Source organism: Carassius carassius, chromosome 38, assembly GCF_963082965.1.
Source record: "Carassius carassius chromosome 38, fCarCar2.1, whole genome shotgun sequence".
In the NCBI taxonomy this organism is placed as follows: domain Eukaryota; kingdom Metazoa; phylum Chordata; class Actinopteri; order Cypriniformes; family Cyprinidae; genus Carassius; species Carassius carassius.
The window spans coordinates 29,084,354-29,109,353 of record NC_081792.1 but is presented as its reverse complement, the minus strand read 5'-3'; the positions used below and the strand labels follow the sequence as shown (position 1 = coordinate 29,109,353).

Below are 25,000 nucleotides of genomic sequence, written 5' to 3'. Positions count from 1 at the left end.
CTCCTATCATATATTCAACTTTGCACACCGTAAAGCTACATATAGGGCTTACTAAAAATTCATAAAACTATCAATTTATAAAATTCGAATTTAAATAATAGCTAAATAAAAAACGATAAAATGGACAATTAATTTGAATGATAAAAAAAATACCAATCCAAATTAAATGCTTATTAAATATGAATAAAATCATTGAAATGTATAATTAAAAATAAATTGTAATTTAAATAATAGCTAAATAAAAACCCATAAAAATGTACAATTAAGTGAATGATTTTAAAATAATAAAACACATAAAAAAATTATAAAATCATATAAATGTATAATTAAAAATAAATTGTAATTTAAATAATGGCTAAATAAAAACCCATAAAATGTACAATTAAAATAAAAAAATTTATAATAATAAAACACACAAAAAATTATAAAATCTTATAAATGTATAATTAAAAATAAATTGTAATTTAAATAAAAGCTAAATAAAAACCCATAAAATGTACAATTAAAATGAACAATTTTATAATAATAAAACCTGTACTAAAAATTTATAAAATAACAGAAATGTACAATAAAATAAATAAATAATGGTATTACACTGGAGAGTAATAATGATGAAAATTCAGCTTTTCATCACAAGCATAAAATTTGATTTCAACAGATATTCACACTGAAAACAGCGGTTTTAAATTGTAAAAATATTTACATTTTTTTACTGTATTTTTGATCAAATAAATGCAGAACTAGTGAGCAGAAGAGACTTCTTTTGAAAACATTAGGACTCCAAACTTTGAATCAGTAGTGTAGGAGTCATTATCCAACACACATGTGACAGAAGCCAGTGGTCGTGTGTTTTATTTACTGTGCTTCTAGTTGTCTTACTGTGGATGGAGCCGATCTTGTTGCTCATGGCGAAGCGGATCAGCTGGTTGCCGGAGTCGTACATGACGAAGATCTGGTCGACGCTGAGCTGTTGGCTCGCCGGCACGGCGCTCACGACCTCCTCGTGCGGACAGCTCTGGAACTTGATGTTCTGCGTCCACAAGTAGCTGTGTGTGTGAACGCTACCGTCGGGCATGCTAACGGTAAACTCCCGCCGCGACGAGGACGTGATCACTGAGAACATCACAGAGAAGAGCGAAGACTGAAATAGAGAGGATGCCATTAAACCGCACAAACTCATGTTTCCTCTTTAGTTTAAAATGGCTTTTTAGGAGAACATAGGAAGCTGTTTGGAATCAATTTATGTTGTTATTGAGATAAATGCATGGTGGCAAAGCGGCTGTTAACACAGAACGTGATTTAGCATTTTTAAAAATGAGAGATGCTCGATGGAATGAGAAAAAAAAAGCATTTTTAGAAATCAGACATGCATTTTTTTATTTATTTTAAAAGTTTTTAGAATGCAGTGTCATGCACGATGCAAAAGACGTGAGGGCAACGGTCAAAGATGTCTGACAAGTGCATGTTTTTGTAGAAAAATAAAAACAGTAAAGCAGCACAGTAGATTGAAAAAGTGATTTTTTTCTTATTTGAGATGCATTTAATTTAAAGCAGGCCATGTCATGCACAAGATGATGCACAAGATGCAACGGACCACAATGGTCAACAAGCGGATGTTTATATAGAAAAACAACGGAAAAAGAGTGAGTTATTAATTTTACATCAGATGTAGAACACATAAAAAAGACTGATTTACAACACTGGTTTATGTAAGTTTTATATTATTAATACCAAATTTTTGACTATTTATATGTAAATTACAGTATAAAAAGCGTGATTTAAGCACAAAATTAAATGTAAAAAATGCATTGTACACAGCTTAATTATAGTGCCCTAAAGGCAAAACTTTAATAATAATAATAAAATCTATAATAAAATAATTTTTATCCGATATAGAATAAAATATAAACAAAACTGACATAAAAATGAAAAAAAAAAAACTATATAAAATTAAAAAACAAAGCTAGCAAAAAAGAAAAAAATAATTAATCACAAAATAAAATTAATCGGAAATATAATAAATAACTGAAAATTAAATGTTTTATTAAAATAAAAAAAAATATACAAAAATAAATAAATTAAAAATAAAACAAATTCTAAATAATTTAAAAACTATAATACTATATTCATGATATTGCACAGGCATTATAAACAATAATTAAAATTGAAAGCATGTCTAATTAGGTGTAAATTAGTAATTCATTTCTTTTAAATCCAGCCCTTCATAATTACTATAAAACAACTTAAATCTTATGTCTTAAATCTAAATAAATAACATGCACTTATTTGACTGCAGAGTTGCAGATCCGCTCCAGCTATCACAGAGAGTGTTTGAAATGAGGATATTTCTCCTTCTGGTGTTGTCTATCTGAGAGGTTGACTCACGGTTGCTGGAGTACTGGTAGATCTCTCTGTAGGGCTGGATCTGGACCGTGGCTCCTCGAGGAACCTCTGGGATCCTGCCGTCCAGTTCAGTGCTGATCATCAGGTGATCGTGTTCATCGATGCCACTGAACTCCTGTCTGATGGTCAGCCGCTCGTTCCCGGGCTGGAAGACCACCTCGGCCTGCCGTGTGAAAACCCCTCCTGCAGACACCCCAACACAGGTCATATATTTAGGTTATAAAAGCACAGGAACATTGTTTGAAAATGTTTCTAAACTGGTGACATGTCCAGTTTTCTTCTTGTGATTATAACGTTATTTAAAGGTTGCAAAAACGTTTCTCACAACATTCTATTAACTTTATTTTCACCCAGAATATGACTTTGATTTATTTGAATGTTTATTTTTAATATTCTAAGAACGTTAAAATGTTATTTAAAGGTTACAAAGATTTTTTTTTTACAACATTCTATTAACATTATTTTCAACCAAAACATAACATAACAAAACATAATTGTATTGTTTTTTTTTTTATTCTAATGTTAAATGTAAATTTTTCTTCTTTTGATTATAACGATATCTAAATGGTACAAAAATGTGTTTTAACATGTTCTTACAAACATTATTTTTTAATATATGTTATTTTGAGAACAGATTTTGAGATTTAATGATGATATAGTACAGAAGAAAGAAATATAATTGATGTTAAAGATAATATTATTAAACTAATAAGATGATATTAATAATAATAACTTATAATATAATATAATGGATATTATTAATTAATATTACTAATTACAATAATATTGTTTATATAAATTTAAATAACAGCATTAACGTAACAAAAACTTGATTAAACGATTAATTATAATAATATTGTAATATTAAGTTTATTATTTTTAACATAATAATAATAATAATAAATAACAAAGACAACAATATTATTAAAATGTTTAATATTATTATTGATAAATGTTATTTACAATTATTATGAATTTTAATAGTTGTGATTATTATTAAACTAACAACAACAATAAATTAATGCTAAATATTTTTATTTATTGTTAAAAATCATAATAAATATAAATTATTAAAATGATGAATGATAATTTTAATAATATGGATAATATTTAGTTCATGACATTTACCTAATAATAATAATAATAAATAAACAATATAATAATTATTAATAATTATTAAAATGATTTAAAGTAACAATATTGTTAATATTTATTGAATATTATTAACAAAATAACAATAATAATTATTAATGTTAAAAGTATTTGGTAATATTATTAATATAATAAAAATTAATATTTTTTAATTAATATTAATAATGACAAAGCAGAAGCTGGAAGCAAAAAATTGTTTGTGACGATATTGTATCATGGTTGGAAACTGAATTAATGTTTCAGTTAATGTAAGTAACTTAAAATAAACAATAATAACAAAAACAACAATAACAAAGATATTATCAATATTAATTACAATAATAACTAAAACCCATCTGATTTTATCTGCCGATATGAGCCTGTCGCAGATATATCTGTATTTGTGATTAGCTGCCGATATGCCACCGATACGAAGACAAAAGCGTAAATCTGTGAATAAATGTTCAGAAGTGAATAGAATTGAAATAAAGTTAAATAAACTTCAACTTTACTGTTCAGTGCACTGATGTCAGACTCATTTTGGATAATACAGTTTATCGTTAAATTGTTAAATGCCCTGCCTCCACCGCATTTGAGTGACCATTACAAAAAATGTGTTTATGTTTATACTGTATTCTATATAAAGTACCAGTCAAAAACACACGAATGGGAAAGTGTCCAAACTTCTGACTGGTATATTTTACACAAAGAATATCGGCCGATATATCGGTAATATATATAGCACTAACTGATTTTGACTCCCTAATATCGGTATCAGTATCGGTCCCCAAAAAAACCCATATCGGTCGGGCTACATTACAAACATTTTAATAGTTGTATTTTTCTTTTTAAGAGACAAGGAGGAAGCAGAAGTCAAAAAGGTCTTTAGAGTAGCCTGAGTGAGTATTGATCAGGTCTCACCGATGATGCTGAAGCCGTTGTGGTAGTCGGGCTGCTGCAGAGCGAAGGCCCATCCGATGGCTTCACCCAGAGCTGGCAGCGGCTGCAGAGATGGACCGATGCTGGACGGGATGCTGCTGATGGCGATATACGCTCGACCGTCGTTAGTCACCACATACGAGTGCAGGTCGTTGTTAGAAAACTCCACAGGAGATGGAGAATCACCCACGTAGATCCTGCCACTGACCTTCCCGTTCATCCTCTGAGGCTTGCCTGGAGATTCGGAAAACTACGGGATCATTCACTGCCCACATATCATATTCAGGGATTTAACGTTGTTTAGTAAGAATGGATGAAGGACGTTCATATTATTGCTTGGGATCAGTTTTATCAGTATTATCATTAATTAAAACTAAAACCATTCAAAAATAATAATAGTTTTTTTTAAATAAATGTTAAATGTTATTAAAAATATGTTTAAAAAGTTTGTTGTCAAAGCTACATTTCTCATTTTTATTTAGTTTAACTTAATACACTTAATTAACAAACCGAAACAATAAAAAAATGACACAAAATGAAACAATAAAATATAAATGAATAAAATTATATATTTATTGTATGTATCTATACATATACTTTACATTTCTATAGATATTTTGAAAATGTTTTTAAAATATATATTTTCTGTTTTCATTTAAAACTATTTTTTTATTTTTTTTTAAATTGCTTTGGAAACAGACTGATTTTTTTAATACATATATTTTATTTATTTATTTTTACATTTAATTCATGTTACAATATTTTTTAATGATTTAAAAAAATGTTTATGCTTTTATATTAACTATAATAACCCTATTGCAAATTAAATGATACATATACTGATTATGTATGTTTAGATTTAAAATGATGTGACCCAGTGTTATTTTAATATCATTAAAATATACTATTATAATTTTTATTCATATTTTGAATTTTGTGTTATTTTTATATTTTCTGTTTTAATTTTAATTTGATTTAGTTTTTATATTTTTTTGTAAATTCTATTATCATTACTTTTTAACATTTCTATAGTTTTTTTTTTGTTCAAATAAAAAAATGGAAAATTTTAATATAATTAAAATATAATATTATATATTTTTATTAACATTTAAAATTAGTTGATATTTTTCCATTTTCATTTTAATTTTAGTTTACTGATTTTGCTTTTTGTTCACTTTTTTTACAATATTGTTTTTATATTTCAGTTTTATTTTTAGATATTTTAATGATAAAAAATGAAATAAAATTCGTTTTTCATTTATATATTTAACATTTATTTTATAATTTCTTTTATTTTATTTCATATGATTTTAATTGAGGAGATTATTATAATTTTTTTTTTATTGAGTGTTTTTGTTAAACGGTTGCGACTCACCCTCGGCGATGCAATCCTTGCCGTTGCCGTAATAACCAGGTTTGCAGTGACAGCAGTATCCATCAGCGTAATCTCTGCAGTCGGCAAACACAGAGCACTTGTGCTTGTTGCTGGAGCACGTCTCGTAATTATAAGAAAACACTGCCAGAAAATATAAAGGAACATTTGATATGGACACAGTGTAGACTTGCTGGGCTGAACATCATCAGTGTTTGTCTCACCGTCGACGTTCAGCTCGTCTTCATCGATGATCAGCACCTGTGGGTTCTGTGGCTGCTGAGGCTGAATGTAACGATAACGATGCTGAGGCTCGTCAGGGGTGGACGACTCTCCGAACGGCTCTGGACTGGTGGAGAGAGGTTCATACGGCGCTTCAGAGGTCAGAAGATCCTCATGGTGTCGAATCCACGGGACTGACGGCTCCGGGACCAGAGAGTGCACCACAGTCTCCTCAGACGTGACCTCTGTGACCTCCGTGACCCCTGTGACCTCCGTGACCCCTGTGACCTCTGTGACCTCCGTGACCACTCCGGGCGTGATGGAGGTGAATAACGGAGATGTGCCGATCTCGTAGACCCAAACGCCAGGCCGGCCCGAGTTTGTCTCCCTGAGAAGGGAGAATATCTCAATTTTAACAAAACACTGCTTTCATTGTGAACAGGCTCTCATGGAAATCGATGGAGCTCAGATCATTAATAATATACCGATAACTCTGTAGACACTTACTGTGCGAGAGCGCTTATCGAGTCCTCGCTGTGTCCGGTGATGCGATAGTAAGCTCCTTGAGTGGACCCCCACCCGAACCATCCCTGGACCTTCCCTTCATTGAATCCCACCTCAACCAGCTGATCTTCATCATCAATGAGAGTGGAGCTAAACTGCATGCTCTCCTCTGGAAACAGCAGGATGGCATACGACGCAGACTCCATGTTTGCTACAACTAGCTGGAAAGTATTTCTCTGCAACAGATTCACAACAAGCTTGCATTTCAGGAAGGAAAACCAAAACAGCTGGATAATGTAAAAGAGATTCTTTTTAGTGCTGCTTTATAGATTAGAACTGAATCTGCACAGCTGAAGAACTTTGCAACATTAACACTATCTTCCTGATTAACACTGTTAAGATGCTTTGAAACTATCTGTACTGTATAAAGTCAGTGTGACTTATCATAATACATATTCTTTCATATTGTAATAAAAAACAGCATATTTATGCATTTTGCAAAAAAAAGATGAGCATATTCTTGCATATTCCAAGACAATAACTTAACATTTTGTTGTATATTGAAAAAGAAGTGCAATAAAAAAATTAGCATATTCTTGCATATTTCAAGAAAGTAACTCTGCATATCAATGCATATTGCAATAAAAAGTTTGCATATTCATGCATATTTCAAGACAACTACTTTACATTTTCTTGTATATTGAAATAAAAAAATACATATTCTTCAATACTGCAAATTAAAAAATATCATATTCCCCCATACTGCAGTTTTTTTTGCATATTTTATTCATGCATATTTCAAGACAATAACTGCATATTATTGCATATTGCAAGACAATAACTTTACATTTTCTTTTATATTGCAATAAAAATGGCATATTCTTGCATATTGCAGAAAACCTTGCCTATTCTTGCATATTTGAAGACAATAACTTTACATATTCATCCAATTTACAAGACAATAACAAAAAAATGTTTATTGTTTATTGAAATAGAAAAACTGCGTATTCTTGCATACTGCAGGAAAAAAACTTTGCATATCCTTGCATATTTCAGTAAAATAAATGCATATTCATGGACATTGCAATACAAAACTCCATATGTTCCAAGACAATAACTTTGTATATTCATGCATATTGCAATAAAAACAAAATTCTTTTTATATTTTTGCACATTGCAAAACAATAACTCTGCATATTCTTGCAGACTGCAATGCAATAAAAACTTAAATAAAGGTGACTTGACTTGCCAGCTTAATATCTTAATAACATTAATAACATTCAGACTTGGAGGACGTACCATATATTCACCTCCTGGTCCTCGTTCACCTTGAGGTGCCACGTTCTCCCAGGTGACGATGATGGCGTGAGTGGGATCGATCTCTTCGTCAGAAGGAAACGCTTGCCTGATGTGCTCCGCAGCTCTCTGGAGCACATCAGGGCTTTTATCCTGGCGGAAATAGACGTAACCGGCCCCATCGGTGGTGTCCAGATCTCCCAGGAAGGCTGCAATCATACCAAAACTGGCCGGCATCTTCCCCAGGTACTCAGACTCATCTGTCGGGTTACTCAGCGAGATGAAGCCATTGGTGTTGACCTGCAGAGGGTGTGACATGAAACATAAATACGTACAGATCTGAACCCTGTTTTGAGCTTCTTATGACAGTTGCTAGGAGAAAAACTGATTTGTAGAGGTAACATAAATGAGTTTTGAATTAAATGACACCCTGAGTGCTAATTTATTACACTTACGTGCATAACTTTAAGGAACAACAATTTATATCATGTGGTTTGTTAGGGAGCGGTAGACAGTGTGAAAACTGCATATTCTTATACATTATATTCTGGCATTTCGCAATAAAACATATTGCATATTGTTGTACATATTCTTGTATATTGCAATCAAAAAGACTGTTTAATAAAATACGTATTCTTTCATATTGCAGTAAAAACGTAGCATTTTCTTGCATACTGCATAAAAAATGTTGCATATTCTTTCATATAGAAAACGTGGCATATTTCTGCATATTGCAATAAAAAAAGTTGCATATTCTTTCTTAATGCAATAGAACTGCTTGAGGCACAAAAGCAATGTTCACAATTTTCAGGCAGAAATCAATAAAGCAATAAAAACAGCCCTGCTTGTAAACCAATGTAAAAACGGATGTGTTCTTCTTATAAATGTTTTTAATAGCATGCATAACTTTTGCTTTGTTTAGTAATAATTCAAACGAGTGAGAATCGTGACTCTCTTAGTAAACTGTTCTTGCATTAAATCCAAAGCTGCTCATCAGACCTGAAGCCTAAAACAAACAGTGCTGATTTTCTGTGATCTTTCTTTCCTAAGGGTGATGCTGCTTGTTCCACTCGAATGCCTCCACACTTCAAAAGGTGTTGTGACATATAAACTCGGTGTGTTTGTGTGTGTAAAAGCTTTTCTTTGATGAGTTTCTGGCAACTACTTAAAATAAAACTGCAGGGGAGCCGCGAAGCATGTGAGAAGAAGGTCTTCTCCAGTTCCTTACTGCTTACACTGGCTTAAAATCTAAACATTAGCTCTGTTAGAAAGTCCAGACGGGCTTCTCAGGATCTTGAACCTCAAGTAATGGAGGACGTTCTTCACACCGAAGTGAGAAAATCAAACCCCCACAATCTGTGTTTGACGTCTGCTTGATGGAGATGCGTAGAATACGCTTAAAGGCTTAACAAAGTTGCAGTTTTGACAAGTGATCTGATTGAAGACGTCTCTGTTTCTAGAGGTCTAAATAATTCACACAAGTCTCAAATTACACAACAGATTCTCCTCAAACATCAGTATTAAAGCTCATAGTGGTTCTCATCCAAGGGGCTATACTTCCCTGTGATTTGAAATGAATTTTAAGTTAAGAATCAAGATATTAATATATAATAATTTCAGTGTTTTCACTTCAAAATTGTATGTTTAATTGAATGTGTCTTATGCAGTTTCTTTGCAATGCAGAGAGTAAAAATATATTTAAAGACCATTATCTTTTACCCCTCATACAGTAAATCATGCAAATTGAAAAATATTATGTAATCCTTGAAAGACCTTCTCTTAAAACTACTGAAATTATTTATAACTGATCATTCTAGACGAGCTGTTAATATTGCAATAATAATCTTTACGTATTCTTGTTTATTGCAATAAAAACGTTGCATCTTCTTACATATTGCAATAATACATTTTACACATTTTACACATCTTGCATGTGCTTAAAAAAACCTTTGGATTGTCTTGCATATTGCAGGATAAAGACATTGCATATTCTTTAGTTATGTATTAAGTGTAGAAATTGTGAGTAAAAGCAAAAAACAAAAATAAAGATCCTTATTTTTTATCCTTATCTAGTGAACATCAAACGACTTGAGGTAATGCAGATTGAAAATGACGGGAAGAACACTCTTCTATTAAAACTTCTGATAACTTTGCATATTCTTCCATACTGCAATAATAAACTACATACAGTATTATTATATATTGCAATAAAAACACTTAGGATATTTTTGCTTATTTCAGGACAAAAACATTGCAAAAAAGTAATGCAAATTAAAAAGACCAGGTTGCTCGAAGAACATTCAGCTCTTAAAATTTCTTGAATCAAGAAATGTAATGAATTAAAAGAAACTTTAAGTGTTGGCTTTTCAATATTGATGTGATTGACTGAGGGTTTTAGAGTCATTAAGTTTGGAATCCACTTCTAAAAGTCTCACATGTAGACTCTATAGAAGATGGACTGGAGATTGAGCACAGAATCAGAGTCATGCCGTAGATCCGAGCAATGAACCACTAATCCAGCTCTTGCAGCTGCTCCTCACAAAGGGAGGAGGTCCAGTCCATATGCATCGCCTCAGGGGAGGCCAGGAGAAATCAAAGCCACCTGGAGGAGCCACACAACCTTGCCCCGGACAGCAGGGGTACGGGAAACAAACGGGGAGTTAAAGACGAAACAGATCGAGTCTGATGCATGACTCAAATTCTTGAGAAAATCTCAAAAACAAGACGAAACGGAAATTAAACCCTATAGAATGATAAAGCTCTGCATGCTACCAACACAATTCATTTAGACTTCTCAACTGAAAAGGTTAAGTCAAATGTATCTTATAGCAAAATATGCATTGTTTCAAAGCAGCAAAAATTATTTAGTTTCTAGCCCTATAGGGTTCAAAAGTTATTTACATAAATGTGAGTGCAACTTTGGACAGTTGATGGCGCTAGAGAGATTGAGGTAGAGACTCCAAATTTGGTGTGGTTAATTTTCAGACTGTCCTCTATCTGTGTGCCAAATTTCATAAATTTTTACCTTAAGGTTCTATGGGAAGTCAAGCCACAGTCTCTAGAGCAGAAAAAGAAGACTAACAGATACAATAGGAGCTTACACACCTTTCGTGATTGGACACTAAAAACATGGAATCCAATATTTGGTGATAATATAGCACAATTAATTTAAAATGGTTGCAGCTAGAAAGTCAAAATGCTTCCTATATCTTTAGTTTTTTATGTCCAATCCTACAACAAGGTCTAGAGGAAAACTAGTAGAGCTGTTCCTCACAATCCTGAACTTAAATGAAGTTCCAATGGGAATGGAAGCTCCTCCTACTTTTTTATTGTGTTCAAACCAGGTAAAACGGCAACCTTTGTTGAAGACAGTCCATCAGGGATGTAAATGGTGTTGGAAATGAATAGACCACAGCAGGACAGGAGGAAGAGCTTATAGAAACCTCTGGACTGGAGCCATCAAAGTCATCTACACTGAAGCCTCTGGCAAAACGTCAACGATGCATTGAGACAAAACGAGAAGACTATCACAGATCCATCTGGAAGCAAACAATGGTACTTTTGTCTACTGAACGGCTGACAAAAGAACTTCTCGACTTCTGTTTCTAAGAGCCAGTGTTTGCAAAAACAGGAACGTTCCTATGAATTCTGTGGAACATCCCACTTTAAACAAGGACGGATTCATTGGCTATCAGTGGACAGGCCATATGGAAAATGTCATTCCCTAGGGAAAGCTGTGAGAAATCACTGCACAGGAAATATAAAAAAACAACTTTTTTTGGAGATTTGACATAATACGTTGGAGGCTCTCCTAGACATTGAGTTTTACATTAGTAAGTCATTGTAGTCGACGCTTCCAAGCTGATTAAACAAACTAAAGTGAGAAACATCTTAAACATTTTGTATATTGGAGTCAATGATTGTCTCCAGATTGGTTCCTGCAGTCTGGTTAGATGACTAGTGAACAATGACTTTGTTAAAATCAACCAACATATGAATGAACAATTTAGAAGTGCTGGGACCACAGAAGATTGTGTTCAGTTGTTAAAAGTGATGAAAAGGTGGAGGAGCTGTAAAGAAAAAAGCTGTAAAACCATCTCAGTGAGTGGAAATATCATGCAAAGTTAGTTTGGATTGAAGAAGCTAACAGTTTTCAAAAGAACCCATTTTTTCTTAGTGCAAACCTTTTTTTCACTATAAATTGCCAATTTAATATTTACTTTTAAGAGTGCAATATGGGAATTTTTTTTAATAAATTGACCATAAAAACAGATTGCATTTGAATAAACACTTCTAGAGAGTAATCGAAAGCTGTAGATCTCTGATCAACCTCCAGAACCTAAACATGCGAGACTAATGAGCACATTTATAAGAAAACCACATCAGAACAGACACCTAAAGTAAATATTTATGTCTCTCTCTGGTGTTTTCTTTCTATGGGGGGCTTTTACTGTAGATACACAACTTTCAAGACCAAGAAGGAGAGAAAGGGGGAGGGAGACATCTTAATATGCACTGAATAGCTGCTGGATTTGTAACTGATGGTTTAGTCAATAGGAGTTTAACTATTTTAATAAAAATCTAAATATCGTCACCGATAAGACACTTATAGGAATGCATGCTTCCTCTTGGATCTCGAAGACATTTTTTTTTAAGATTTCACTCATTCAGATAATGAACTCAGACTTTAGAAATAACCAGCAATACAGAATAAACATAATTAAACGTCATAATTCGAAACATTAGAGAAAAACGCGTTAGGATTATTTACATTTAATGCAAAAAAAAAAAAAAAAAGAGGGAGAAACGTGCAATGAATTTCGAAAGGTTACTTACGTAAACTTTATCGAACTTTCCTTTGAAGAAGAAGAGCGTTTGCTCCAGCTCGAGCTCTCGAACCGAATCGGATGCAGAATCCAGAGTCTTATCGCCGAACCTGATCCCGTAATCGAAGAGCTGCTCCCGGCTCAGACACCGGACCGACACCAGCAGAGCCAGAAGCCCAACACTGCGCACGAGAGCCATTAGAAACTCCACATGTGTGTGTGTGCGTTCACTGTAACGGGTGAGGCTCGGTGAGTAACGGGGATGAACTCTCGAGGTGACTGTGAGGAGTTCACGAGGAGCCTCGGACATCATTTACATCACTAGAGAAATCTGACCCCCTGGAGGACGACGTCACCACAAAAGGTCGGGTGGGGTGCTCTTAAGTACCTATAGCTACTAAACTCATTTAAATCACAAGTGTATCGAAATTAGGACTTCACGTCGACAAAAATAAGAACTGTCGCCTCTAACACTACTTTGCTACGAATTTATGCTTCACAACTGAATACAATTTGTCTATAACAAGTTTAAGAGTCTTTAACGACGGAAACATCAAAGCTTCTCTGTGAGGAATCTGTTACAGTATGTGCTGGATTTGTTTCAACATTGCTACATATAATAATCGCTCTTATAGTGTTCATCATCTGTTTGATTCCTCTGTTTAATTAGTTTGGCCGTACATTTCTGCCATGTGTATACAACTACTATTAAATATATTGTAGAAACGTATAGTTTACTATAAAGTTGCTTTGCAATGATCTGTATTGTGTAAAGCGTCGGACAAATAAACTGTGAAGTGAATCTAAAGCGCCAATACTAAATTGGTTTAATTAATTATACATATAAGATACATTTTTAAAAGTTTCAGTAAATTTATAAGTGTGTCCAGAAGCAGAGCACATTTTTCATTTGGCGCCTAAAGTTACCAAAGTTATCACTTTTTCCATGAATTTATATTTACCAACTACATAAAAATACACCTAAGTATTTAGTATACAAGTCTTTAACAGCAGAATCAAAGACTATCTGTGAAAAACACTTTGCGACAAAAAAACAGACTACTGTTATAAAAAAAATGGTTTGTTGTAATAGTACCCATAAGTGATTTAATTTCAAATTGAAGTGGCATTTTATATGTTTTAAAAAAGGCATAAATTAAAAAAGCATGTATTTTAATCTGGCGCTAACCGCGTTCTCTGCGTGGTAACCATAGCAACAGCGCTTTTTGTAAGAAAAACGTACTCTACATTGACGAAACATAACTACAGTAGTCATCTATTACTTCACTATGAATTAATATTCTACAATAACATAAAAATGACTGTATACAAATCTAAAAAAACGGACTTATTACAGGAATGCTTCGCGACAAAAAAAAATCCTACTTTCGTCAAAATATGGGCTGGACTTTTGCAAATATCTTAAGCACCCATACAAAAATACGTTTAATTTTACACATAAGTGACATTTTCTACTTATAAAAAAGTTTCAGAAAATAATTACAAGCGCGTCACAGAACGTTTAGCAACAGCGTGCTACACAAACACTTTTTGTAACGAAAATCGTACGCTTCATTGAAAAAAACATAACTACTTTCATTATTTAACTTATTTCACAGCTACATAAAAATACATTTCAGTGCTCTTTTTACAAGTCGTTAACAGTTGAGTAATCAAAGGCTGCATAAAATAAATAAAATGCATTTTTTGTGTGTGCTGAATTTGACTGGTTTTCTAAAGCATATTTGTGGAAACAAAAAGCTCTGTCCTCCCCAGCATTAAGAGCCCGGGGCCCTTCAGGGGTCAGTGTACTTCTGAGGGACCTACAATGACACATAATCACTTTACAACCTGAAGTTATTAAGTAACTATTCTCAGTCAAAAACACAGATTCTGAGCCTTTTCCACAGTCAGACCGTAATAATTGAATGAAAGCATCCTTTTTGTGCAGTTTACATGCGTGCAATATTCCATATATATTATACAAATGTGATTCAGAGAGTCTTGAAAGTCATTTCTAGCTATGATATAGCTCTGCAAAACTCTGTCGTGTGTTTCTCTGCACAGGTACAATTATGTTTCGCAACCAACACATCTGCAGACAAATGAGAGACGGCAGAGGAATGTCCCGTTTAGTCACTTATTCTGCACAACGACCAGTTTTCAGCAGCTTCGGATGAGGTAAACGCTTTAATAACTGCTGCATTCCAGCTGTAACGTCTGCAGTTACCAAGAGTTATTGATCTGTTCCAGAGCTTCACTGCCAGCAACCTCTCAACAGTCAGGGTTGCCAGGTTTTTCAAAACAAAACTTGCAAAATTGATACTCAATACAAGCCCAATTGCATTCCAGGGGTAAAAAAACATGTAAAATACACATTTTTGGCAGGCTTCCCTTGGCTAAATTTGCATTCCAGGAGCTAAATGTCACGTAATTGGGTTTGCGGACTTGGTAACCCTGTAATCAAGACAGCAGAAGTTTGTGGTAGCAGAATTTTTCGCGTTTTATTATCGCCCTCTGGTGGTGATGTGTGATATTACTAATCCTATTACAAGACATAACCATGCAACATCATTTAATGAGGGAAAAAATCACAATTTTAACTATTGTTAACTTGTCACCTCAAACTATAAAATTACTAAATAATATTTGGAATAAAGAAAAAAGATTTCCATCATTTTCATCATTTCCTTAAAAAAAAAAAAATAATTGATACTGACCGCAGATATAAGCCTGAAGAAAATAAAGAATTGACTTAATTGTCATTAAGACAAAAATAACAAAACAAACAACAAAAATAAAATGAAATACAAAACAAGGTCCTAAAAAATACATTTAAATTATTATAATTTTTTTTAAATTGAGATAAATTATAAGATTAACATGAAAATAAATTAACAATAAGTATCAGTTACATTCTATTCCTAAAAAGATATAAACCTGAAGAATTTAATGAAGAATTTGCTGAATTGTCATGAAAATGTCACAAAACATCTTAATGGTCCTAAAAAAAAGTAAAATTTAAAAGTAATGAATTAGAATGACATAAAAATAAATTAACAAATAATTTAATTTGTTTTAATTAATTTATTATTAGAAAATTATGAGTTCTATAATTATATTTATGAATTCGTAATGCTCTTAAAGTTTTTTTTTTAAATAATTAAGTCTTTTGTTTTGATTTTGAGGTAAATTATGAGATTAACATGAAAATGTATTGATTGATGTTGACAATTAATTAATACTCAAACAACATTCTATTATCTATCAAGTTGATACATTTTAATGCTCTGTTTAAAAATATATATTTTTAAATTTTGAGATTTATTATGAGATTGATGTGACAATAAATGAAAACCTTTAATAAACATTCATTCTATTTTATATCAAGTTTATGTCTAAATGTTTAATGCTCTTAAAGAACATATACATTTTTTTAAATGAATTATGAGATTGATTTGATAATAAATGAATACTTAAACAATATTAATTCTATTTTCTATCAAGTTTATCAATTTCATTTCTCTTAAAATTTTTTAAAATATATATATATATAAATTTTTTTGATGAATTATGAGTTTGATGTGACAATAAATGAATACCTTTAAAAAACAATAATTCTATTTTATATCAAGTTTATGTATACATTTTTAATGCTCAAAGAATATATTAAATACATTTTTGTTTTAATTTTGAGATGAATTATGAGATTAATGTGACGAATTAAGACAAACATTAATTCTATTTTATATCAAGTTTATCCATTTTAATTCGCTTAAAAAAATTATATATATTTTTTTATTTTGAGATGAATTATGAGATTGATGTGACAATAAATAAATACTTAAAAAAAATCTATTTTCTATCAAGTTTATTTATATATCTGTAATGCTCTTAAAGAATATTTTAAAAAAATCACCTATTTCTATTTTGGGGTGATGTAAAAATAGCATCAGTTACATCCTGCCCCCCCCCACCTCCCCCCGTCTCTCTCTCTCCTCACACCCAAGAGCCAATCACAGTCTCCGGATCCTGATCACATGCTTCATCCCTCCAGCTCTCTCTCTCTCTCCGTCTCTCCCCCCCTCTCTCCTCACGACTGCAGACGTGCGAGGCTGAGGCTCGATGGGAAGGTGATGACAGACGCAGACATGGAGCATCCGTCGCAGGGATCGTCCGGAGCGAACGCCTCTCTCTCTCCTCCGACGCTCAGTCCCTCCATCCCTCCCTTTGTCAAGCTGGGCCTGACCCTGGCCTACACCGTCTTCTACTCGCTGCTGTTCTCCTTCATCTACGCTCAGCTGTGGCTAGTGCTGCGCTACAGACACAAGCGCTTCAGCTACCAGACGGCGTTCCTGTTCCTGTGTCTGCTGTGGGCGGCTCTGCGTGCGCTGCTCTTCTCCTTCTACTTCAGAGACTGTGTGACGGCCAACGCTCTCGGACCCTTCTCCTTCTGGCTGCTCTACTGCTTCCCCGTCTGCCTGCAGTTCTTCACCCTCAGCCTCATGAACCTCTACTGCGCTCAGGTGACTCCACACACAAGTATAAACAGGAACATTAGGATTCCCAATGGGATGAAATTGGAGGCAATATTACAATGCCTAAAGGTATCCTGTATAATATGCATTGATTTCTATTCTAATAAACATTGCACAATATGCAATAGGATTATTCCTGAATTACAATTATAATTCATTGTGATCGAAGGGTTGTAAAAACAATGACACAAATATTTAATTGTGTATAATTATAGGTATAATTAATTAAATTAAGTTATAATTATATTAATTAAAATTATTTAAAAACGTAAAATCAGAATATTATGATAACCAACAGGATTATAAAAATAATATAATAATAAAGTAGACACTAAATCATAAAAGTTAAATAATAAAAAAATATATATTTAAATTACTGTATGTTGTAAATAATTTAAATTAATTATTTTATAATAGATTATAATAGCTCATAATAATAACATAATAAAAATGTAAAATCAACATTAAATCGTAAAATGCTAAAATAAATGACATAATTATAAAATAAAACATAAATGAATTATTTTTACATGAAATGTAAATAAAACACTTAAAATAAAATAATAAAAATAATTTAAAAATTACACAAAAATTTAAATTTGAGTAGAATTCTAATTAAACATTACACAGTATCCAATAGGGAAAAAAACTTAAATTGAAATAAACTTTAGTGCCCCCAAAAGGTTGATGAATAGCTTATAATTAGTAACATAATAAGAACATCTAAAAAAATAATAATTAAAAAATAAAACAAGTCAAAATAAAACCCAAAAAATAATTATATCATAGTGTAAGATTTAAATATATCATTTTAAACGAAATAATTAAATCATGAAAATGTAAAATAAAAAAGAAATAATGTAAAAATAAAAACAATTATATCGAATGCCAAATGGGTGATTCTTAATAGGATACAATAAAAATAAAGGAACTATTTATTTTAAAATAGTTACAGCTATTAATCTGATTCCCTTGAACTGTTCACCAGTAAGACAGTATTCCTGTATCACCTGAATAGAGCTCTAATAGACATTACACATCAAATAATTAAACTCCTGCGTTTCACTGGTACGATGTAGTCTGTCTAGGAATAGATTTAGGGAATATGAAAGCTGTGTCTTCAGCTCGTGTTCAAACACGTGTGGCCTACATTGAGACTGGATCTGCGTCATGTTCGATGACGACGAGTGTGCAGTGAATACAGCGAAGACTGAGTCTAATATCAGCTTCAGAGTCTCTGATCATTACTAACTCGTGATGATGATGATGATGAAGAATCACAGCCAAAGTGCTGTCCTCACCTCCTTAAATATGAGATATTTCCATGACTTTTTAATCTTTTGAATACAGTTCAAATTGATAAATGATTCATAATATAGAAAAAGAATAGGAAAAAATGCATTCCAAAATTGTACAATCCTAAATAATAAATAATAATGGTATGTTTAATATAATACAAACACAAATATGATAAAAAACACAAAATAATTTTAAAAACATATAAAATGAATTTAAATTAAAAGTGTAGAAAACCAATATTATATCATAACAAAAGTAAAATGAATAAAAAAACTAAAAACATAAAAAAAGAAATCATAGGAAATGTAAACAAAAAATTAAAACAAAACACAAAAAAACATTTATTTAAATTAAAATAAATAATTGTAAAATTAAAATAAAACATTAAAAATTAATATTTTTTTATTTGAAATAGTAATTGAAGATGAAATATTAGAAAAATGAATAAATTCTTAAAATGTAAAATTAGAACAAATAAGTATAACTAAAATAAATGAATAAATATGAAATATTTCATGTTTACTTGCATGCAATCAAAATGTATTTTTAAATAATATATATAAAATAAAGTTATTTAAATATTATATATATATATATATATATATTTATATATACACAAATTTTTTGTGTATTATTATTTTTTGTTAAAATTATTAATTCATTTATGTGCTTGATTTTGATTGATTTTATCTCAGAATCATGTAGTTTATTTTGCAATTATATGATTTAACGTGATTTAGCATTTTTATTATGTTATTGTAAGCTTTGCATCAACTATTTAAACACAATAAAATATTTTTTAATTATTAATTAGATTTTTACAATATAATTAAAATATTCTTTTGATTTGATTTGAAATGTATTTAATGGTCTCTAATGAGTCGGTGATAATGACGGGGAACGGTGTTTGTTTCGGCAGGTTTTCTTCAAGGCCAAGTCGAAGTTCTCTCCTCAGCTGCTGAAGTATAAGTGCGTGTTTAAGCTGATATTTGAGCGTCTGTGTGTGAAGCTGCTCGTGTGCTGATGGTGTGCTGCGTCCGCAGGCTTCCTCTCTATCTGCTGTTCTTCGGCGTGAGTCTGCTGTTTCTTCTGGTCAATCTGACCTGTGCTCTTCTGGTGAAGACCAGCCTCGCTGAGGTCAAGAGCGTCGTTCTGGTGCGTGTGGCCATCAACGACTCGCTCTTCGTCCTCTGTGCCGTCTCACTCGCCGTCTGTCTCTACAAGATCGCCAAGATGTCGCTCGCCAGCATCTACCTGGAGACCAAGGTGACAAACACACCTCAGATCTGATCTGTCTTCATTCACACAACATTAGAGTTCCCCAAACTGGATGGATGAAAAGTTAAATCACAAAAGTATCAAATTAAAACAGACAATTGTATTTAATAATAATATAATTTCAACAGTTTCATTATATTAATTATAATAAAAAAATAAATCATAAAAATGTAAAATTAAAACGAATAATAATAATAATAATATAGTAAATTTAATGTTTAATTATAATAATTTTTAAACAAAAATAAAATGCAAAAAAATTTTTAAGTAAAAAATATATATTATTTGTATTTAGAATAATAATAATGTTAAAAATAACCAAAACGAAAATTTACAGTAAATTAAAAACACTTAAAAAAATTAAATCATGAAAATGTAAAAGTATAAATTTAATAACAATACAACAGTAATAATTTTTTTTTATATTTTTAAACAAATAAAAATTAAACACTTAAAAAAAGAAAAACAATTACAAAAGTTTAACATTTACAAAATTTGAAACATACAAAACATTTAAATTGATTCAAATCAATTAAAACGATTTAATTTAAATGTAAAACCAAATTCAATGGTTGTCTTTGATAATAATAATAATAATAATATCATAGTAATAATTTAGTTATAATAATTTTAATAAAAAAACACTTACACAAATGTAAATATTACATTTAAATAATTAAAAAAACAAAACATCAATTTATTAAATCATATATTTTAAAATAAAAACATTCAAAATTAGAAACACATTTAAAAAGTATTAAAATGTAAAATTATAATAATTTAAAAACAAAATTAAACACCTACTAGAAGTTCAGTTAAGTCATACAAAAACTTAAAATTGTGAATAACAATAAAAATATAAAATGTACATACCGTATTTTTCGGACTATAAGTCGCATTTATTTAGAACCAGGAACCAAGAGAAAGCATTACCGTCTCCAGCCACGAGAGGGCGCTCTATGCTGCTCAGTGCTTCAGTGGTATGCTACAGGAGAACTGAGCATTATAGAGCGCCCTCTCGTGGCTGTATACGGTAATGTTTTCTTTTGGTTCATGTCAAATTAATTTTGATAAATAAGTCGCTCATGACTATAAGTCGCAGGACCAGCCAAACTATGAAAAAAAGTGCGTCTTATAGTCCGGAAAATATGGTAATAAAATGTAAAATGAATAAATAATTAAATTAATTATTAATTTAAAATCACAATAAAATCTAAAATGTAAAATATATATTTTTATTAAAATATATATATTTTATTATTAAAATTTTAATAAATATTTTATTTGTTTAATTGCATTTCATGTTGCCTTTAATGTTCATCAGAAACCCGTGAACACACAAATGTTGTTCAATTTTAACGTGATATCTGAAGGTAATGTAATAAATGCATATAGGTTATTTGTGGATGTTTGTCAGGGCACGTCTGTGTGTCAGGTGACTCTGATCGGGCTGATGGTGATCCTGCTGTACGCCTCGCGAGCTTGTTATAATCTGGTGGTTCTGGCTCTGAGCGACATCGAGAGCATCGACTCGTTCGATTACGACTGGTATAACGTGTCGGATCAGGTGAGCCTCACACACCTCGTCTTCTCTTCTCCTGAGGCCCTAGTGAAGAGCAGAAGTAATGCTGTTTCTGTGCAGGCGGATCTGCGCTCCAGTCTGGGAGACGCCGGTTACATCGTGTTCGGTGTGATTCTGTTCGTCTGGGAGCTGCTGCCCACGTCTCTCGTTGTCTTCTTTTTCCGGGTGCGGAAGCCGGCCCAGGACCGGGTGAGCCGGAGCGGATGGGATGAGTATGTAGTATGTATGAAGAGCTTGTGTTCCTCAGCTCAGCTCACTGGAGATGTGTTTACTGTATGAACAGCTTGTGTTCCTCAGCTCAGGTCACTGGAGATGTGTGTTTACTGTATGAAGAGCTTGTGGTCCTCAGCTCAGGTCACTGGAGATGTGTGTTTACTGTATGAACAGCTTGTGTTCCTCAGCTCAGGTCACTGGAGATGTGTGTTTACTGTATGAACAGCTTGTGTTCCTCAGCTCTGGTCACTGGAGATGTGTGTTTGCTGTATGAAGAGCACGTGTTCCTCAGCTCAGGTCACTGGAGATGTGTGTTTACTGTATGAAGAGCACGTGTTCCTCAGCTCAGCTCACTGGAGATGTGTGTTTGCTGTATGAAGAGCACGTGTTCCTCAGCTCAGGTCACTGGAGATGTGTGTTTACTGTATGAAGAGCACGTGTTCCTCAGCTCAGCTCACTGGAGATGTGTGTTTACTGTATGAAGAGCTTGTGTTCCTCAGCTCAGGTCACTGGAGATGTGTGTTTACTGTATGAAGAGCACGTGTTCCTCAGCTCAGCTCACTGGAGATGTGTGTTTGCTGTATGAAGAGCACGTGTTCCTCAGCTCAGGTCACTGGAGATGTGTGTTTACTGTATGAAGAGCACGTGTTCCTCAGCTCAGCTCACTGGAGATGTGTGTTTGCTGTATGAAGAGCACGTGTTCCTCAGCTCAGGTCACTGGAGATGTGTGTTTACTGTATGAAGAGCACGTGTTCCTCAGCTCAGCTCACTGGAGATGTGTGTTTACTGTATGAAGAGCTTGTGTTCCTCAGATCAGCTCACTGGAGATGTGTGTTTACTGTATGAAGAGCTTGTGTTCCTCAGCTCAGCTCACTGGAGATGTGTGTTTACTGTATGAACAGCTTGTGTTCCTCAGCTCAGGTCACTGGAGATGTGTGTTTGCTGTATGAAGAGCTTGTGTTCCTCAGCTCAGGTCACTGGAGATGTGTGTTTGCTGTATGAAGAGCACGTGTTCCTCAGCTCAGATCACTAGAGATGTGTGTTTACTGTATGAACAGCTTGTGTTCCTCAGCTCAGGTCACTGGAGATGTGTGTTTGCTGTATGAAGAGCTTATGTTCCTCAGCTCTGGTCACTGGAGATGTGTGTTTGCTGTATGAAGAGCACGTGTTCCTCAGCTCAGGTCACTGGAGATGTGTGTTTACTGTATGAAGAGCACGTGTTCCTCAGCTCAGCTCACTGGAGATGTGTGTTTGCTGTATGAAGAGCACGTGTTCCTCAGCTCAGGTCACTGGAGATGTGTGTTTACTGCAGGAACAGCTTGTGTTCCTCAGATCAGCTCACTGGAGATGTGTGTTTACTGTATGAAGAGCTTGTGTTCCTCAGCTCAGCTCACTGGAGATGTGTGTTTACTGTATGAACAGCTTGTGTTCCTCAGCTCAGGTCACTGGAGATGTGTGTTTGCTGTATGAAGAGCTTGTGTTCCTCAGCTCTGGTCACTGGAGATGTGTGTTTGCTGTATGAAGAGCACGTGTTCCTCAGCTCAGGTCACTGGAGATGTGTGTTTACTGTATGAACAGCTTGTGTTCCTCAGATCAGCTCACTGGAGATGTGTGTTTACTGTATGAAGAGCACGTGTTCCTCAGCTCAGCTCACTGGAGATGTGTGTTTACTGTATGAACAGCTTGTGTTCCTCAGCTCTGGTCACTAGAGATGTGTGTTTACTGTATGAACAGCTTGTGTTCCTCAGCTCAGGTCACTGGAGATGTGTGTTTAATGTATGAAGAGCTTGTGTTCCTCAGCTCAGATCACTGGAGATGTGTGTTTGCTGTTTTCTAGAGCGGTTCTGTGATTCCCAGCCACGTCTTCTCCAACCGGCCGTACTTCTTCGACAATCCCAGACGCTACGACAGCGACGATGATTTAGCCTGGACTTCCCATCCGGTGACTGCCTCGACCAGGTACACCCTGCGGCTGCTGTGTGTGTGAGTGTGTGTGTGTGAGTGTGTGTGTGTGTGTGTGAGTGTGTGTGTGTGTGTGTGTGTGTGTGTGTGTGTGTGTGACTACAAACGCTGAGAACACAAAACATCAATAAAAATGAACAAAAGAGATAGAAATATAAAAAACTAATTGAAAAGTAAAAGTTATTAATAAATAAAATGAAATTTATTAAAATTGAAATAAAAATCGACTAGAGACAGATATATGAAAAACTAATTAAGTAAATTAAAGTTAATAAATAGAATAAAATGACCAAAACTGAAATAAAAATTAACTAAATAGATAGAAATATAATAGACTGATTAAAAAGTAAATTAAAGTTATTACTAAATAGAATAAAATTTAGTAAAATTGAAATAAAAATTTACTAAAGAGATAGAAATATTAAAAAATATTTGTAAAGTAAATCTGTGTAATAAAAAATACTAACACTGAAATAAAATTGTATAACCTATATTATTATATAAAATATATACAAATATTTTTTTTACATTTTGTTATTTGTATAGATAGATACATAGATCGATAGATATAAATATACATCAAAAATATTATAGTTTATATATATATATATATATATATATATATATAATATTTATTTTTTAATAACTTGAGGAGTCCTTGTCTGAGAAATTATTGTAATATGAGCTGATTCAGATGTTTGTGTTCAGTTTGTCGACGGATGGCTTCGACTGGAGCAGCAGCAGCTTCCTGGTCCATCTGGGAGGAGACGAGCCGCGGTCGTCATCGGCAACCGTGGGACTCAACCGCTAACGATGCTACAGCGATACAGCTCTGCACTTTGAGAACACACACACACACACACACACACACACACACACACACACAGAGACACACACACTCACACAAACACACACAAACACACACACACACACACACACACACACACACGACGCTCTGTAAGTGTGAGTCGCCATGGCAACTGAGTCCAGAGCAGTGCTCATCGTCATGGCGACCGTGGTCTGAGTGATGAAGCTTCTAAACAAGGCTGTGTTCAGAATGACAAATGAGATATTTCACAATATTTCTATTTCATGTTTTAATTTGCGTTCCATTGCACGCTGCACAACAGAGCAAACACACTCTTGCAAATCCTGGAGTTTGATACAAACTAAAAATTGCAGCAGAGTTTGTTAGATCACCTTCTGAACACAGACTTCTGCTGCGAGTCTGTTCAGATTCACAACATGATCACATCTACATTGTGATTCCAATAGTTACAAACATAATTATGAAATAATGTGTAAGGCATGCATTTCTGTTATTTCATGTGTTTCTCTTTAGGTGTTGAAACCGTGTAAGTGGTCCACTAAGGTTGAAATGACACGATATCTTTATATTTATGATGAATTACACTGTAAATACACTAATCATGTG

At 33.2% G+C, this 25,000-nt stretch overlaps 3 protein-coding genes across 3 annotated transcripts in view; 2 read left to right on the top strand and 1 right to left on the bottom strand.

Annotated features, from left to right (window-relative positions):
* The window catches only part of LOC132119741 (nidogen-1-like), a 29,991-nt gene extending 16,973 nt beyond the window's left edge, over positions 1-13,018 (bottom strand). The window contains exons 1-8 of the mRNA XM_059529963.1: positions 12,704-13,018; positions 7,871-8,167; positions 6,575-6,807; positions 6,070-6,455; positions 5,849-5,989; positions 4,456-4,707; positions 2,386-2,586; positions 880-1,113 (exon numbers count right to left, since the gene is read on the bottom strand). Of these exons, the coding sequence (XP_059385946.1) occupies positions 880-1,113; positions 2,386-2,586; positions 4,456-4,707; positions 5,849-5,989; positions 6,070-6,455; positions 6,575-6,807; positions 7,871-8,167; positions 12,704-13,006 (2,047 nt within the window). The 5' untranslated portion in view covers positions 13,007-13,018. The remainder of the gene's footprint in view (positions 1-879; positions 1,114-2,385; positions 2,587-4,455; positions 4,708-5,848; positions 5,990-6,069; positions 6,456-6,574; positions 6,808-7,870; positions 8,168-12,703) is intronic.
* Positions 1-25,000, top strand: part of LOC132119127 (mitochondrial import receptor subunit TOM20 homolog B) — a 412,651-nt gene that overhangs the window by 23,901 nt on the left and 363,750 nt on the right. The gene's annotated exons all lie outside the window — the stretch shown is intronic.
* On the top strand, positions 16,799-24,449 carry gpr137bb (G protein-coupled receptor 137Bb). The gene is made up of 7 exons (XM_059529962.1): positions 16,799-17,219; positions 19,450-19,499; positions 19,574-19,796; positions 21,226-21,375; positions 21,451-21,579; positions 23,441-23,562; positions 24,274-24,449. Exons 1-7 carry the CDS (start codon positions 16,830-16,832, stop codon positions 24,374-24,376), a joined length of 1,167 nt encoding a protein of 388 aa, XP_059385945.1. The 5' UTR covers positions 16,799-16,829; the 3' UTR covers positions 24,377-24,449.

Bases quoted from the DNA above. Each gene is read 5' to 3' on its own strand.
- gpr137bb (XM_059529962.1), top strand. From the start codon at position 16,830: ATGACAGACGCAGACATGGAGCATCCGTCGCAGGGATCGTCCGGAGCG. The intron at 19,500-19,573 runs GTGCGTGTTTAA...CTGCGTCCGCAG, and splicing joins CCTCAGCTGCTGAAGTATAA to GCTTCCTCTCTATCTGCTGT. The intron at 23,563-24,273 runs GTACACCCTGCG...GTTTGTGTTCAG, and splicing joins CCGGTGACTGCCTCGACCAG to TTTGTCGACGGATGGCTTCG.